The sequence below is a fragment of the Hemitrygon akajei genome, chromosome 6 (assembly GCF_048418815.1).
Source record: "Hemitrygon akajei chromosome 6, sHemAka1.3, whole genome shotgun sequence".
Taxonomy (NCBI): domain Eukaryota; kingdom Metazoa; phylum Chordata; class Chondrichthyes; order Myliobatiformes; family Dasyatidae; genus Hemitrygon; species Hemitrygon akajei.
The window spans coordinates 74106156-74124326 of NC_133129.1; the positions used below are offsets into that span (position 1 = coordinate 74106156).

The 18171-nt window shown below is 42.2% G+C and overlaps 1 protein-coding gene across 1 annotated transcript in view; it reads right to left on the bottom strand.

Moving 5' to 3' along the window:
* The window catches only part of LOC140729167 (phospholipid-transporting ATPase ABCA1-like), a 165281-nt gene that overhangs the window by 15510 nt on the left and 131600 nt on the right, over positions 1 to 18171 (bottom strand). The window contains exons 30-39 of the mRNA XM_073048637.1: positions 17730 to 17828; positions 14055 to 14244; positions 12803 to 12897; positions 12634 to 12666; positions 12126 to 12231; positions 9008 to 9082; positions 7444 to 7613; positions 5248 to 5425; positions 2055 to 2170; positions 527 to 671 (exon numbers count right to left, since the gene is read on the bottom strand). Of these exons, the coding sequence (XP_072904738.1) occupies positions 527 to 671; positions 2055 to 2170; positions 5248 to 5425; positions 7444 to 7613; positions 9008 to 9082; positions 12126 to 12231; positions 12634 to 12666; positions 12803 to 12897; positions 14055 to 14244; positions 17730 to 17828 (1207 nt within the window). The remainder of the gene's footprint in view (positions 1 to 526; positions 672 to 2054; positions 2171 to 5247; positions 5426 to 7443; positions 7614 to 9007; positions 9083 to 12125; positions 12232 to 12633; positions 12667 to 12802; positions 12898 to 14054; positions 14245 to 17729; positions 17829 to 18171) is intronic.

An 18171-nucleotide genomic window follows, 5' to 3' on the forward strand; every position in this document is an offset into this window, starting at 1 on the left:
AGCTTGCAGACGTTTCATCACCAGTCAAGGTGACATCCTCAGGGCGTAACTGTTGGTGTTCCTCTCTGAGAGTAAGCTCTGGGAGAAACACCAACAACTAAATACTGAGGATGTCACCTTGACTGGTGATGCAACGTCTGCAGGCTAATTCCCAAGCTCGGCAAACACTGCAAAATCAAATGCCTCAAACTGAGCAGCCAATATTGACCACCATCCTAAAGATAGTGTTGAGGTTTCAGGTCAAAACCCTCCTTCAGGAATGCATCAGCACCAGTCCCGCTGTGTTCCTCCAGCAGACTGTTTGTGGCTCCCAGCTCCATCATGCTGTGTCTCCAGACAAATCAGAAACTGGATTCAGCCTCTTACAATCATTACAGTGTGCATCATTGCCCAATGAGTACAGATTCCCTGATCATGTGATTAAGCAAAAGTTCTCATCAGGGAAAATATTCAATCAGCAGCTTGACATTGTTCCATTTGGGTGGAAAGTGGACAATATGATAAGTGAAAATGTTCAGTGACTCACATTGTTGCTAAACAGCTCGAGGACAAAGGTAGCCACACTGCCATTGATCCCGATGAACAAGTTCACACTGGTTAAGATTACATAGGCTGTGCTGGGGATTCGAAATATAAAGGATGCCGGGTACATCAAAGGCGTGATGGACCACCTGCAAGTGAAAAGAAACACTCGTAAGAAACAGACACTGAGGGGCAGCTCAGTGGCACAGTTAGTAGAGTCTCTTCCATGCAGTGCCAGGGATCCTGGTTCAATCCTGATGTAGGTGCTGTTTGTATGGAGTTTCTATATTCTCCCTGTGAACGTGTGGGGTTTCCCAGGGGTGCTCTGGCTTCCTCCCATATCCTAAACAGGCTCCTAGGTTAATCGGTCACTCTTAATGGCCTCTTATGTGCGGATAAGAGACAGAATCTGGCAGAGGTTGCTGGCAATGTGCGGAGAGTGAAAATGAATTATGCTGGCATTGGAGAGGGTTCAGAGGAAGTTCACGAGAGGAATTCTAGGAAGGAAAGCGTTACCATATCAGACCAATTGATGGCACTGGGCCACGACCCACTAGAATTCAGAAGAATGAAGGTGGGGGGGATCTCATTGAAGCCTATCAAATGTTGAAAGGCCTCGAGAGAGTGGATGTGAAGATGTTTCCTATAGTGGGGGAGTCTAGGACCAGAGGACGCAGCTTCAGAATAGAGGGATGTCCATTTAGAACGGAGATGAGGAGAATCTTCTTTAGCCAGAGAGTGGTGAATCTGTGGAATTCACTGCCACAGGCGGCTGGAGGCCATATCATTGGGTATATTTAAGGCAGAGTTTTGGCAGAGGGGGAAATGGGTCAGCCTTGATGAAATGGCAGAGCAGACTCAATGGCTTAAATGGCCTAATTCTGCTCCTATATCTTATAGTCTTATGTTATTTTTCAATCACCTATCAGTAGAATATGGGAGCAGGTGATGAGAATGTGGGAAGAATAACACTATGCGGTTAACGTAGGGTTAGTGTAATTAGGGGGTTGATAGTCAGTGCAAGTTGTTGGCCAAAAAGCCCGCTACCGAGCCGTGTCCCTCTGCTACTCAACGTGATGACTGAGTACTGCCATTCATGTTTCAGAAGCTGATGGGTTCAGTTCTTGCTTTTCCAAAACTTAGTATAACAGATGATGGAGGGATTGCTGTCGTGAAAATGATACCATCCCTCTCATCCTGGTGTGTTCTTGTTTGGGTTAATTCTTAGGGCATTTCCTCAGATTTTTTTTTCCTGTTAAGGAGGAAGCCATTATACAGAACTCTGAAAACTTTAAATACATTGTCCACTAAGTGATAGCCTCAGTGGAATCTGTCGTAGGTGGTGGATGTTCAGCACTGATGAACGCTAATGAGAGTATGGGGTCAAACCCATCCTCCAAAAGTGAGACAAACTTTTCTGATAGCAAGCAAGCATTGGAATGAAAAACACGTGTGGGCATTTTGAAATGCTATTCTATTTTGCTTATTGTCCTTATAAGCTCAAGTTTCCTAACCATGAAGGACTGACTTACCCATATAGTAACAGAAGCAGAGCAAGCACGGGTAAGTTTGAGGAGGACACGTAAGATTTTTGTTGGAAGCAGATAAAAATGATGATGACCAGTGTGGCAGGAATGATGTAGTTACACTGCAAAGAAACAAGCACAAAACATATGAGTAATACCAATCTTTCATCAATAGGTTTATGATAAATGAACTATTTAGAACTCCTATCCTTTCCACACTACGCTTTCTTCTCATTTGGAACATAACAATATTGTACTGTAAATGAAATCAACAAACTGCAGATGCTAAGAGTCTAAAAGAAAATTTGAAAAGTGCCAGAACAACTTGACAGTCTGTATCTGTAGAGGGACAGTATTAACAGTGCAAGTTTTTGACAGGTCTCCAACCTGAAACATTAATTTTGTTTCTCCTTCTGCAGATACTATTTGATCTGCTGAATGTTTTGAACATTTTCTGTTTCTATTTCAATATTCATATGCTTCAGGTTGAAAAGCTGATGATCACCATTGGGATCAAAATTCATCCTTAGATGCCTGGGCTAAATACATACAGCAGCAACATTTGCACACTGAGCTCCACATTGGAAATTCAGTAGCACTCAGCTCAATTTCAGCAATGGTCTTCAGTGGACTTATACCATGAGCTCATATAACACAGGGCACACTTCTACTATCCATAACCAACAGAAATCATTCATTACCTTTGAACTGTGCATGCCTTAACAAAGTAAGAATAGGCATTTACAAATAACATCATCGACAACTTTGTATTTTTGGAAGACCTTTATATTGTTAACATATCTCAAGATTCTCCATAGACGTTACTAAACAAAATTTGACAATGAGCAATATGAAGTGATACTAAACAAGAGAGGAAGGCGTTCATCATCACCTGTTTATGGACAGAACTGAGACATCAAAGAGCTTGTACTGACATAAACCCCAACTCATGTTTTACTACCTCTGAAATGAACCCATTAAAGACATAAAATAATACAGTATGTGCCCTTTAACACAGTACCTTTTAACCTGTCCACAACCAATTTAACCCTTCTCTCCTACATAGCCCATAACCGTCCATTTTCTTTCAACCATGTGTCAATCCAAGAGTCTCTTAAATGTCCCTAAGTACAGTATCAGCTCCAGACTGCATTCCAGGCATTTGCTACTGTCTGTGTAAATATCATACCTCTGCCATCTCCTCTAAATGTTCCTGCACTCACTTTCAAAGAATATCCTCTGGTTTTAACCATTTCTGTCCTGGGAAAAAGGCTGTCCAATCTATCTATTACTCTTATACACTTCTATCAAGTTACCTTCACTCCCTCCAAAGAGAAGAAATCCTAGCATTCCTCTTTGAATTGCTTGTAAGCCTACCATTTTCTACCCTCCATTAACCTGTGGTCACCCAAAAGTCTGCTCCCCTTAGCTTAAATCATGTAATCATCTTCACTGTTACCTTTAAGCTTGTTCATTGATATTATATCTGTTTATACTAATCTATTCCTAATAGCGATGTAATATTGATGGTTGTCATGTTAGGCCAAATACTCTTTTTCTGTTGGTTTTATGACTTTATGGCCAACACTGTGAATTGAAAAAGAGGAGATCTTATAGAAACATCTAAAATTAAAGAAGGGATAGATAAGATAGAGATAGGAAAGTTGTTTCCACTGGTAGGTGAGACTATAACTAGGTGACATAGCCTCAAGATCCGGGGGAGTAGTGTGGACATATACCTGTCTGGACACACCCCCCCTGCTGACTGCTCCTGTGGCTCCTCCCACGGACCCCAGTATAAAGGCGATTGGAGACACAGCCCCGGGATGTATTAAAAGCCGGGATACTTTAAACTCAGTCTCCAGGATGTAGTGTGGTGGTCACTTGCTGCTTGTTCTTTCTTCCAGCCAATAAAAACCTATATCTCGCCTCACGTCTCCGAGAGTTATTGATGGTGCATCAAGAAGATTTACGATGGAGATGAGGAGGAACTGCTTTACTCAGAGAGTGGTGAATCTGTGGAATTCTCTGCCCAATGAAGCAGTGGAGGCTACCTTAGTACATATATTTAAGACAAGGTTAGATAGATTTTTGCCTAGAAGAGGAATTAACTGTTATGGGGAAAAGGCAGGTAGGTGGAGATGAGTCCAGGGCCAGATCAGCCATGATCTTATTGAACGGCAGAGCAGGCTCAACAGGCCAGATGGCCTACTCCTGCTTCTATTTCTTATGCCACCCATTCAACTTTTTATAATATTGAACTACATATTGCAAGTGTATTCTTGTGAAGCAGTTAGTAAGTGAAAAATTCCTGGGAAGCATCACAGAACATTATCAAACAAAATCTGACAATGAAGCTCAGAACAATGTTTTGGAGCAGTTGTTCAAAAAGACTGTCAAAGGGCCAGGTGTTAACAGCTCATAGCAAGAGGAAAATGAGCTGAAGGGGTTTGGAGTCATGAGCAGCTGAAGACAATGACATTACTAATGAAAGTTTAGGGATGATCAAGATTCTTGTATGAAATATTATCATTCACAGTCCATGGCACAGTTTGATTTTTTTTATGCCATGGACCCCTACCATTAACTGAGGGGTCCATGGACCCAGGTAGGGAAACATTGCTCTAGAGGGCTCCTGCAATGATACTGGAACACAGAAGTCACCACCACACCCAGATACTGTTTGTCACATGTATATTACTGTATAATCCCAATCTACTGGCTGATGGACTAACTATTCATTCAATTCTTGCCGCAGTGTTCTCCTATCTTGTAAGATCCAGAAATATATTTTCACTAAAGGCCAGTGAATTAAGGATAATCAGCTCCACACTAAATCAAGGCAAAGTGTACAAAGCTATGATAGGTATACAGAAAATAAATGGAGAAATCTAATCAGAAATTCTGCAGCCTTTGAGGATAAATTCAGAGTCACATTTTCCCTTTCTATCAAGTACGGAAAACCCATACAGGATAAAACTCTGCAGTCAGATCTCACAGTGATCCAGCATCAAAGAAGGCTAATCAATTCACAGTGTCCTTATTGGCCTAGTTCAATCGCTCCCAATATTCTGCTCTACTCCCACCGCTTTGCAAATACTTCCTATCCAAGTGCTTATCCATTTTCCCCGGTACCTGCTGTATAGGAACAACAGAAGCATTTCCTGAGCAATGGGGGTGGTTACAGTTTATAACTTACCATATCCCACATATAGTTAGCCAGCCAGTAGATGGCCGGCTTCACTCCACAGATGAACTGCATGTGCTTGGCTTTGGTAACTCGCTCCTGGATCAGGAAAACCACAAAACTCGCTGGGACAAAGGACATGGCAAAGATCACGCAGATGGAAACTAAAACATCCACCGAAGTAGTCATTCTGCAAAATGAACACATTCCAGAGTCAATCAAACATTTCTGATTAAAGCTCAACAGCTTGAAACATGAACTCTGTGTCTCTGTCTACAGATGCTGCCTGTCCCATTGATTAGGACCACCATCTTCTGTTTTTATTTTGGATCTATAACATGTGTTTGCTTGCTTTTCAATCAAATAGTCTGTACACCAAACAGAAGTTGAAGTGGTAGAGGGAAGTATGTAGATGGAGCCTAGGGAAAAGTTAATAATCCAGCTGCAATAATCGCCTAACAATTATTCCATGGGGTTGAACTTTCAAATGCTGAGGGCTAGCATATTGCCCTGATGGTGAAGACTTTTGAAGGGACATCTTCTTCTGATACATAGAGGTGTTATATCTCATGGTCGTTTTCTACAGATCTGCAAAGTGAGTTAACCTCATATAGCAACCATGCCACTCCCAACGAGCACGCATTTCCTGAAACTGTCTGGTTATTTTTTGGCTTTCTGATTTTAGAGATACAAAATAATCTTTTATGTTGAAGTGAACTACAATTTTTAGTTGCCAAGTCTGAAGGGAATATCATGAGAAGGTGGTTGTGGGACAAAAGACAAACTCATCCTTTTACTACAACTGCTACTTACAGTAGGTATCACTATTACTAGCAGCTTAAGGAGCTTGCATCACTCCTCCATTAAGATGGTGCCAGCGAACAATGATTTTTTGAACATCTTCCAGATAGCAAATCTTTTTCACTTTTTCTGGGCCTTCTGCTTGTTCTTTTTGTCCTGTTCGTGTTACGGAAACAGCTGAAGCATGTGGTGTACAGTTTGGAACTCGATTAAATAATCTAGTGCTCTGCTGTGTCTAGAGAGCTGGCTCGTGGGGATCAGAGACATGGAACTGAAAAGGACTGAGATCACGAGCTGACTCGTGGAAAAGACCAGAGACAGGACACGGGGTCAAGATGGACTCTATCTCAAAGCAGAGAGGGAGATTGAAGTATCGAGGTGAATGCAGAGGGGGTCAGTGATTGCTCCCAATGGAAGCCACTGAGTTGGCAGTGTTCGGACCCGGTCAGCGATTGCTCCCTATGGAGGCCAGACGGTCAGCGATCGGTTTCAACAGAGGCCGCTAAGGTGAATGCAGAGGTGGTCAGCAATTGTTCCTAATGGAGGCCAGATGGTTAGTGATTGCCCCCATCAAAGGCCAGCAAGATGAATGCAGAGGGGATCAGCGGATGGACTGTTTGATGTTTTGAGATTAATGTGATTGGACTGCACTTTGTATTAGTCTCCTTTGGCTTTTCAGCATTTTCTTTCTTATGGCCGGTTGGTGGGTGATCTGTTAGTTCTCTGTGTGCGAGGGGTGGGGATCAAGGGTTTGATGCTACTGTTGCTGTTCTTTGTTTGTGAGTTAGGGGGTCAGGGATTGCTGTTTTTTCTGTGAGCGAGGGTGGTGGGGGATTTGATGCTGTTGTCGCTGTTTATTCTATGGGGAGTGGGTGGGGGGGGTTTGGGTTTGCGAGTTTTTTTCTTTTTCATGTGGGGGGTTTGATGTATGCTCTTTCTGTGTTTTTTGGCTATCTGGAGAAGGCAAACATCAGAGTTGTATATTTCATTCCTAATTTGACGATAAAATCAATCTTTGAACCTTTATAAAATGCTGGAAATACTCAGTAGGTTAGGCAATGTTTGTGGTGGGCGGGGGGGAGGTCAACATTGCAGTTGAGCTATTGAACTATTGATCATTACTCTGTTCCCCTCTCCATTAATGCAGTCTGACTTGCTGAGTACTTCCAGGGTTTTCCATTTTATTTCCCATTTCCATCATCCAAAGATTCAGCTTTTGCTGCATGATCCAAAATCAGATTAAAGCATGCTTTAGACTGATTCTGCTGAGGGTAATCCATGGCACAACTTACAGCTGACAAAATGAAATCATATAAAACCATGTAATTTTAAAAAAAGCATCTTTTTATTCTTAAGTGAGAATGGTTTAGTTTATCGTAGGTGGTTGAGAGTGAAGCTGATACTTACAGGGCTACCTCAGAGATCTGCTCTTTGGTCAGATTGAGTGGGTGATTGATGGCAGTGATTCCATATACACTTGGATCTTCTCCTTGTGGTAGATTGGAGCGCAGAATGGCATTGTTCATGACATTTAGGAAGGCTCCCAGAGCATGCCAGCCTTTGTTGTTAAACCAGATCTGAATGGAAAAGCCAAATAGATGTTTCAAAACATTACCATCTACAAAATAGGTAATGAGATGGTATCTAAGAGCGTAACATAATCCAACCAAATACTATTGCTTACTGTGGAACTGTGGGACCATCATGTCTAGACCATTCCATCGCTTATGCCTGTTCACTTGTTCAATGGATCACAGCAGATCAGAGATGTCACCTGTATCCCCACTTTTGAACACCCCCCCACCTGAACCGCACTGGATTGTAAAATCTAAAATTATCAATGGATCAGCTACCATCTGTTAAAGAGAAATGTAATTTTTAAACTCTCTTTCTTTCTGTAGTTGTGTTTCCTAATTGCATTCCTGGTCTAGATTTAAGATCATAAACCCAGTCCTTTATTTCCCAATCAGTTTATTCCTACTTACAGCACTTTCAGCAAGGATAAGAACATGCCTGGATAAGAACACGCCTCTTCCTCTGTTCCACTCTGACCTTTTACCTCATCTTACCTGCCTTCTTCCCTTTCTCCTATGGTCCACTCTCCTCTACTGTCAGATTCCTTCTTCTGCACCCCTTGCCCTTTTCTGCCCACCTGGCTTCACCTATCACCTTCCAGCTATTCTCCTTCCCCCTCCCTCCACCTTTTTATTCTGGTATCTACCCCCTTCCTCTCAGTCCTGAAGGAGGATCTCGGCCTGAAATGTAAACTGTTTAAGTCATTTCCATTGATGCTGCCTGACCTGCTGAGTTCCTCAAGCATTTTGTGTGTGTTGCTTTGGATTTCCAGCATCAACAGATGTTCCCATATTTTTAAGAACACTCAGTTTGCATTAGCATTGGCCTATTTTGCAGTAAGTCCCAGTAATATGGTACAAAAACAATATGACATTGATAAGTAATATACGAAACTCTTTTCGCCAGCTTTTTGGACAGTGTATTCAAGATTATCGACTAGAATAAACACCCCTATTGCTTTTTCCCCAGTTACTTTAAATCTGTACCTTCTGGTCATGTCTCCTTCTGACACTAAATACAATTTCACCTTGTCTGCTCAATCCAAATACTTACTAAAACTCTTGAGCAAAAATGGCAAGCGAACTTGTCTAATTGGTCTTAGACAAGTTGGACTGGGATTTGGCTGACTCAGAAGTTTCGTAGTTCTACTTGAATTCATAGATAAGAGTAGAAAAAAATCTTTATTCTTACCTAGTAATACCGACACTGCTTACAAAATACAAAGGTAAACCCAATTCCTCAGAAATATGTATTTGTTTCAATCAATTTAATAACTTGAAATATCACTCCTATAAATTCCAGCTTTTTACCCTTTCTAAACCAAAATTTGTTTCAGATAGGGCATTAACTGACCAAAGCAACTGCTGGGTTCAAGTTCAAAAGGGTCAGATCATACCTTCACATTATCTTTCGTGTCGAGTCCAGATATAAACTTTGGGAGCTGCTTCATAAATCGGTCCGAAGCACTGCCCTGGAAGACAAAGAGCACAACTTTTAACCAGTCTCAATCTTGCTAATATCTTCATCTGAGCTTGCTCCTCAGTTGGTTACAGAAATAAATGCCAGCTTCACTGATGAGGCACTGCTCCCATGGCAAAATGGAGGGAATATCCTATCTCCAAAACTGTTCTATCAAAGGGTAAAACTTTATGTGAACAACATAAACTTTATATTTCAGCTGAAAATGGAACCAAATTTTAGAAGAAGAATAGAACATACATATTATAAAATATCACACATTTAGTGTGTAAATTAATACGTCAATTTCAGCTATTCTGTGATGGTCAGGGTTCTTAATTGGTACTGTGCTTGACAATGCTCCTTTCTTGTCACTAATGCTGTTAATGGTTGAGTCAGTTTGCTAGAACGCAATTCTAGCTAAAGAAGGTATTGACTCAAATTCCTTCTAAATGCAGTTTTGCAATTCCAGTACGTTGTTTGGTAATATTATTCTAAATGTAGAACATATAACAGAGAACACTACACACAGGAACAGGCCAATCAGCCCACAGTGTTGTGCCAAACCAGCTAAAAAGCAAATCAAAACACATAAACACTACTCCCGTCTACCGACACCAGGTCCGTCTTCCTCTATCTTCTTACATCTATGAGCTTACGCAAATGTCTCTTAAAACTCTCGGATGCATTTGCCTCCACCACCATAACAGGCAGTGCCTTCCAAGCAGCCATGACTCCCTGAGTAAAATACTTACCCCTCACATCCCCCTTGAACCTACCCCTTCAACTTCTTGCTTTTACAATTCTATATTAAAATAGCAGCGTCCTAAGCTTTTTATCATTGTATTTGGGATATGGGCAATGTTGGGAAGAGAAACATTTACTTGCCACCTCTGAATGGCCTGAGATTGTGAGAGTTCTTCAAGGAGCCCTTCACAGCAGCTGTCAAGTCAAGTCAAGACACTTTTATTGTCATTTTGACCATAACTGCTGGTACCGTACATAGTAAAAATGAGACAATGTTTTTCAGGACCATGGTGTTACATGACACAGTACAAAAACTAGACTGAACTATGTAAAAAAAAACAACACAGAGAAAGGTACACTAGACTACAGACCTACACAGGACTGCGTAAAGTGCACAAAAACAGTGCAGGCATTACAATAAATAATAAACAGGACAATAGGGCAAGGTGTCAGTCCAGGCTCTGGGTGTCGAGGAGTCTGATAGCTTGGGGGAAGAAACTGTTACATAGTTTGGTTGTGAGAGCCCGAATGCTTTGGAGCCTTTTCCCAGGCGGCAGGAGGGAGAAGAGATTGTATGAGGGGTGCATGGGGTCCTTCAGAATGCTGTTCGCTTTGTGGATGCAGCGTGTAGTGTAAATGCCCGTAATGGTGGGAAGAGAGACCCCGATGATCTTCTCAGCTGACCTCACTATCCGCTGCAGGGTCTTGTGATCCGAGATGGTGCAATTTCCGAACCAGGCAGTGATGCAGCTGCTCAGGATACTCTCAATACAACCCCTGTAGAATGTGATGAGGATGGGGGGGGGGAGATGGACTTTCCTCAGCCTTCGCAGAAAGTAGAGATGCTGCTGGGCTTTCTTTGCTATGGAGCTGGTGTTGAGAGACCAGGTGAGATTCTCCGTCAGGTGAACACCAAGAAATTTGGTGTTCTTTACGATCTCTACCGAGGAGCCATCGATGTTCAGCGGGGAGTGGTCACTCCGTGCCCTCCTGAAGTCAACAACTATCTCTTTTGTTTTGTTCACATTCAGAGACAGGTTGTTGGCTCTGCACCAGTCCGTTAGCCGCTGCACCTCCTCTCTGTAAGCTGACTTGTTGTTCTTGCTGATGAGACCCACCACGGCCATGTCATCGGCGAACTTGATGATGTGGTTCAAGCTGTGTGTTGCAGCACCGTCGTTGGTCAGCAGAGTGAACAGCAGTGGACTGAGCATGCAGCCCTGGGGAGACCCCATGCTCAGTGTGATGGTGTTGGAGATGCTGCTCCCGATCCAGACTGACTGAGGTCTCCCAGTCAGGAAGTCTAGGATCCAGTTTGCAGAGGGAGGTGTTCAGGCCCAGTAGGCTCAGCTTTCCAGTCAGTTTCTGAGGGATGATTGTGTTGAATGCTGAACTGAAGTCTATGAACAGTATCCGAACGTACATGTCTTTTTTGACCAGGTGGGTTAGGGCCAGGTGGAGGGTGGTGGCAATGGCATCATCTGTTGAGTGGTTGGGATGGTATGCAAACTGCAGGGGGTCCAGTGAGGGGGGGCAGCAGGGTCTTGATATGCCTCATGACGAGCCTCTCGAAACACTTCATGATGATGGATGTAAGTGCAACGGGACGGTAGCCATTTAGGCAGGACACCAAAGATTTCTTCGGCACGGGGACGATGGTGGCGGCCTTGAAGCACGTTGGAATGGTGGCGCTGCTCAGGGAGATGTTGAAGATGTCAGTGAGAACATCTGCTAGCTGGTCTGCACATCCTCTGAGCACTCTACCAGGAATGTTGTCCCCATGTGGCTTGGGAAAGTAATCATTGTATCTGGCAGCCAGGAATGTGCAATAGCCTTTTGGTTCCTGGGTTTATCAACAATCTCAAAGTTATGAATAAAGTGATTGCAATTGGTCCATGATGTAGGGGCTGTGGTGCTAATATTTACAACGCTGTCAGTCCAGAAAAATAGGAAGAAGTAGGATCAACTTCTCTCATGGTTCCTAATCAGAGCAACATGATGTGGGCAGTGGAGGGACCACAGAGCAGCAAAAGTGGTGTCTCTTAGCTAGAGGAGATTTATAGTAAATTTGGACTGTCCAGCTTGAAGGGTAGCTGTCTATTGCCCGCCATAACAGCTAAAGCATTTCTGCCAGTGGCTGGGAGCACGCTGTGGGGAGCAGTGCATGCCCAGGCAAGCTGATAAAGATGTGCCGCAAAATTTATAATAAACTACCTTCGAAAAATAATTTGTGCAGGTGAAAAGCTTTTCCTTGTTTTTCATTTTTGCTGTTAATTTCACAGGTTGAATGCAAAATATCTGTCACAAACCTGTGTTAACTCAAGTGACTGCTTCAATTGTTGGATAGCTTTGGTTATTTCCTCCTTTGGAGTCAGGAACGGTGAGCTCACTCCCCCCAGTGAAAATCCACCATACCTAGGAGACACAAGAACTTATCAGTAGCTGCTTTTCTCCTTATAAATGGTCCTGTTCTGACAAAGTCATCAGTTACACTGCCTAAAACCATCCTAATGACACAAGCTATAAGAACAGTCATGGTCTACAACGAAATAATACACACAAAATGCTGGAGGAACTCAGCAGACCAAGCAGCATCTATGGAAAAGAGTAAATTGTTGATGTTTTGGGCTGACAGCTTACATCAGGACCAGTTTACTAGTCAATAGGGCCACTGGTCCAGTTATTCTTATTTGATAGATCAAAAAAAAACATTTTAGGTTGTAACTTTCTAAGTAAAATCATCTCTGTATCCCATGTATCTACTTAAAATTAATAAACTATTATCAATTGAGGTGTAGAAAATAGATGCAAACCTACCTAAACTCATTCACCCAGAGCTTGTTCTTCAGACTGTTTATACAAAACAGAAACAGAGTTAAAACACTCAAAGGCACAAAACCAAATACTAATTTACTATGAAATACTCCAGGGCAAATGCTAGCACTGCAATCTGGTGGAACCCTTTTACCACAATGTGACAACTTACTTTCTTCCAATGATCTGTGCATAGGTTTTCACAAGGTAGTCCGATATATTTCTGTCTGACAGGTTCTGAAGGATGTCTGTTGAGTTCAGTTTAATCTAGAAAAGTGGGAAGGGAATAAGGAAAACAAGTTAATCTTCTCAGTGATTACAAATTGATCATTTTGTTACAGTTGTGTCATATTTTGGGTGATGGGTAGCGATACGTTTTTATCAAGGGAGGTGTAAAGGTGCTCCTTCCCTTATTTGGGCAAGATGTAGCAGCTGCATAGTGCCCCCCCCCCCCCCGGGAATCAGGGTCACATGAAGCCACGGGAGCAGGAGGTGGAAGGTCACATGAGCAGCTGGTGCCTATCACAAATCCTGGCCATGTGACCACTGACACCAGCAAGACAATCTCTGAAGAGTATTGATAATGGATGGGGTCACCCGTCTTGTAAAGACACTGCCCACAAGAAAGCAATGGCAAACTACTTCTGTAGAAAAATTTGCCAAGAACAATCATAACCATGGTAGTCCATGTCATATGACACAACACATAATGATGACGAGCAGTGTCATATTTACTTATCTTTTATCTTCAAAAGTAAAGCACATATCTTAAAATAGTGCTTATAACGTTAAGGAAGTATGGTTTTTTTTAAACCTGGCACCCTGTATTGGATTTACAGATTTCTAATGGTAAATGAACCTCAGTATAGGAAATTTGAACAAGAATTAATAATGCTGATGTAACATTAAAAGCATTACTTCTTGTTCGTAGGGCTGTTTGCTGAGACTGGAGACAAATGACCCTACAAACAAGCAGCCAATCCGAGCTACCAATCTTCTCTTTCTTTCAAGCATTACTTTTATCAAATCTAATCACAGATCCAAAAACAAATCTAATAACACAAATGCCAGACAAGCACTACATCACTCATGCCAGTTTCTACAAGTGCAGGTGAATCACCAAAACTTAGTCTCTTCCAGTGATATATCTTTCTAACCAAAATATTTCATCTCCTTATGTTAACGTTTTACCTTAAAATATGGTATTCTGGGCATGATTAAATGATACTGCAATAATTTCATAACTGGATTGATTTGCCATCAGTTAGTCACTGATCTCAGCTATACTTTGATTCAACTGCAGTGCAACTACATAATTATGCTGTCCATTAGTGCACTTAAACTGAATTAGCTCTCTCAAAAAGTATTTGTCATTATTTGCCAATAATAAAACATTATTGTAAATAGGGTAGTGCATCCCATACCTGAGGAGGAGGAAGTCCACCTGCGCCTGGAGGACACACTGGAAGCATCTTCTTCACAGCATTATCACTACATTGACATGAAGGTGAAGGGTTGTCCATTGTCCAATTCCCTTTGAGGAAGACGTCCATTATAGAATCTGATACAGATGGAGTAATCCATTTCTCATTTGTGGGCTTACATGGGACATTCCTGAATCAAGCAATAAACAAGACAAAAATTATTTATCAAAACATCTCTTTATATAAATAAATTGCCATTTTTGGATACCATGGCTTTTGCTCTTGAATAATTGTGGCATTTATTAAAGGAGACTAAACATTAACAATATCATCTAATAGACCTTTAGAAATTTATAGTAGTCACCAAATCACTTCATCAAACCTGTTTTCAGAGGCAGGGTTCAAAGTACTGATATTTGGGATAAGATTAATGAATAAGTTTAGCAAAAATAAACTGAGAAACCTTACCAGAATTGCATCACCATATTCAGTGTGCTTTGTAACTAACAAGGTACCATCAAGGTAACACAGACTAGTAAATCCAGCATTTCTATCTCTCTTTTTTTTTAAAAAGGTGGGTATTATTTGGTCAAACAATATGTATTTTTACACAGCCTGTGTTCAACAAGGATAGCACGACAGTGCAATTCACATCAAGAACAAAAGGGCATCCTTTTCATCAGCAGCATCTACTGCTATTCCCAATTCTGGTGGATAGGACAGGCCATGTGTTACATAAAACCTTGGAATTTTATGCCATTGCATAAAATGCAAGGCTCAAAAACAGGCTATTCTGTCCATCTAGTCTGTTCTTTACTTGGTCCTCCTCCTTGTCTACCTCATCTCATCATATCAGCAGATCCTTCATTTCGCTCTCAAATACATGTCCAGAACTTCCATGAAACTGCATGAGTATTTTTCCCCTCATCACTTGTTTTTGGCCCACTCCCCTGATATTGCTGCTGATTTATCAATGAAGTCACATGGTTTTTCCCCTACATTTCAGATTGCCTACAAGAAATAATAAATACAGAAGATTCTGCAGACGCTGGAAATCTTGAGCAACCCGCAGACAGTGCTGGAGGAACTCAGCAAGTCAGGCAGCATCTATGGAGTAGAATAAACAGGCAATGTTTCAGGCCAAGACTCTGCATCAGGACTAGAAAAGGGGGAAGGAAGCCAAAGCAAGAAGGGGGTGAGGTGAACGTGTACAAGCTGGCAGGTGATAGTTAAGACCAGGTGAGGAGGAAGGTGGGTGGGCGGGTGGGAGAGTGGGGATGAAGTGAAAAGGTTAAAGGTAGAAGAGATGAAGGACTAAAGGAAAAAGAATCTGATAGAAGAGAACAGTGGACCATGGAAGAAAGGGAATGAGGAGGGGGACCAGAGGAAGGTGATGGGCGGGTAAGGAGAAAAGAAAAGAGGAACCAGACTGGTGAATGGGAAAAAGGATAAGGAAGAGGGGTGGGAAATTACCGGAGGTTGGAGAAATTGATGTTCATGCAGTGAAACGCACACAAAATGCTGGAGGAATTCAGCAGGCCAGGCAGCATCTATGGAAAAGAATACAGTCGATGTTTCGGGCCGAGACCTTTTAGCAGAACTGGTTCATGCCATGAGGTTGGAGGCTACCCAGATAGACTACTGAAGTGTTGCTTCTCCAATATGAGTGTGGTCTCATCATGACGGTGGAGGTGGCCATGGACAGACATGCTCAATGGGAATGGGAAGTTGAATTGAAATGAATTGTCACCAAGAAATCATGTCTTTGTGGCAGACAGAGTGAAGGTGCTCAATGAAGCAGTTCCTCAATTTCTATTGGGTGTCACCAATGTAGAGAAGGATGCAGTGGAAGCTGCAGGTATAGTAGATGGCCCCGAGATGCTCACAGGTGAAGTGTTATATCACTCGGAAGGACTGTTTGGGGTCCTAAATGGTGATGAGGGAGGAAGTGTAGAGGCAGGTGTAGCACTTGTCCCACTTGCAGAGTTTAGTGCCAGAAGGGAGATCAGGGGGGAGAGACAAGTGGATAAGGACAGAGAGCAGTCCTTAAGGAAAATGGAGAATGGGGGTAGGGGAAGATGTGCTTAGAGGTAGTATCTTGTTGTATGTGGATGTTGTGGAGAATGAAGGCTGGATATGGAGGCTCAACAGGTGAGAGGTAAGGTTAAAGGGAACTCTATCCCCGTTCTGGTGACGGGAGGTTGAAGTAAGGATTGATATGCAGGAAATGGAGGCTATGCGGGTGGGGGCAGCATCAATAGTGGTGGAAGGGAAAACACGGTCATTAAAGGAGGATATCTCAGATGTTCTAGAATGGAAAGCCTCATCCTGAGAACAAATTAGTGGAGACAGCAGAACTAAGAAAAGGGAATAACAATTTTACAGGTGACAGGGTGGGAAAGGGTATAGTCAAAATACAGTAGCTGTGAGAGTAAATGGGTTTATAAAGGATATCAGTAGATAGATTGTCTCCAAAAATGGAGATGGAGAGATCGAGAAAGTGGAGAGAGGTGTCAGTAATGGACCAAGTAAATTTGAGGGCAGATGGAAGCTGGAGGAAAACTTGATGGAATTGATGAGCTCAGCAGGGATGAAGGTAACAGCACCAATGCAATCGTCAGTATAGTGCAGAAAGAGCTTTGGGGTGTTACCAGTGTAGGCTTGGAGCATGTAGTCTTCCAGATAGCCGACAAAAAGGCAGGGATAGCTGTGGCCCATGGCTATGCCTTGGGTTTGGAGAAAGTGAGAGGAGCCAAAGAGAAACTGTTAATGATGAGAACCAGTTCTATCAGGTGGAGGATGGTGATGGTGGAGGGGAACAGGTAGGGTCTGTTTTTCAGAAAGAAATTAAGAGCTTTAAGGCCTACCTGGTGGGGATTGAAGTGTAAAGGGACTGCAGAAGTAAGAAAGAACGTTTCTCTGACTATATTATAATTTTGAAGACCCATATCAGATCAACTCTCAGATGTCTCCTGTTCTGCTCAGTCGTCCCTGTTATATATTTGCAGTGAGAAATCACAAGTTGTGTCAAGATCCAGAATAGCTACACCAGCTCTATTTTCCTCAAATTGATTGGCTGGGGTGAAATTACATCAGAGGGCAGCATTTCATAGAGACTAATAAAAATTCAGAATAAAAGTCAGGTAAGAGAATCAGCTGCATTTGTTCTTCTCAGTTTGAGATCAGGTTGGGAGAAATTTACGGGGCAGTTTTAGGACAATGACCCATTCACACTCTGGGCACTGCATCATGACTGCTCAAAAGAAATTAAGGAGCATTTTACAAGTGCATCACGATAACCAGACAGTTAGCTACAATAAATGAATTGCACAATAACCTCCTGTAATAAATATTCATGCTATTAGCTTGAGTGTATGCCATTTCTGCTTTTACCCACAATGCTGTCCAAGGTCTGTAGCTGACAGTATCTTGCATTGAACTACTGATACAAGGGAAATATGCAATTGGGTGGAGCAGCAGGTTTTAAAGTATGTTGTGCAGACTTTATGTGATTGCAATTAGGGATGCTAATTTACATAACCTTCAGTAACAGATTCAGAACTAAATATGCACTGGCCATGGAATTAATATTTCTGAGTTAAGCTAATCCTTCCACACCAAGTCCAATTGTGCATTATGAAATGTGTGAAAACTAACATCAGCAAATGTACTCACGAAATTGGGTCTCCTCTCATACACCGCGTCCCAAATCCCGGTTCATTAATAAGAGAATCCATCAGCCTTGCTGTGTTTGCATCTCCAGGGGCATCATTACTGCAGGGAAGGTAAACACAAACGTCATTAGTCTCAAATTAAGCTGGATCAGCAGTAGGATCAGTACAAGCTAAGCACTAATCTCACCCTTTCCTGGAGAATTATTGGGAAATATCACTGCAATATTTTTACATGATTCTGAACATGTCTTTCCGGTGACCATCTTTTCTTTTCCTTAGTAGATGAGTCAGATTTTCTAACACTCTAGCTTAGCGGGAAGTCAGTGCAAATCAAGCAAACCCTTAAGAGCTCACTTATCCAGAGGCGTGTATAAATGATCAGGAGGCACAAGGTATAATCCTACCATGGCAGCCAGAGAGTTTTAATTCAGTTAATTAAGTAC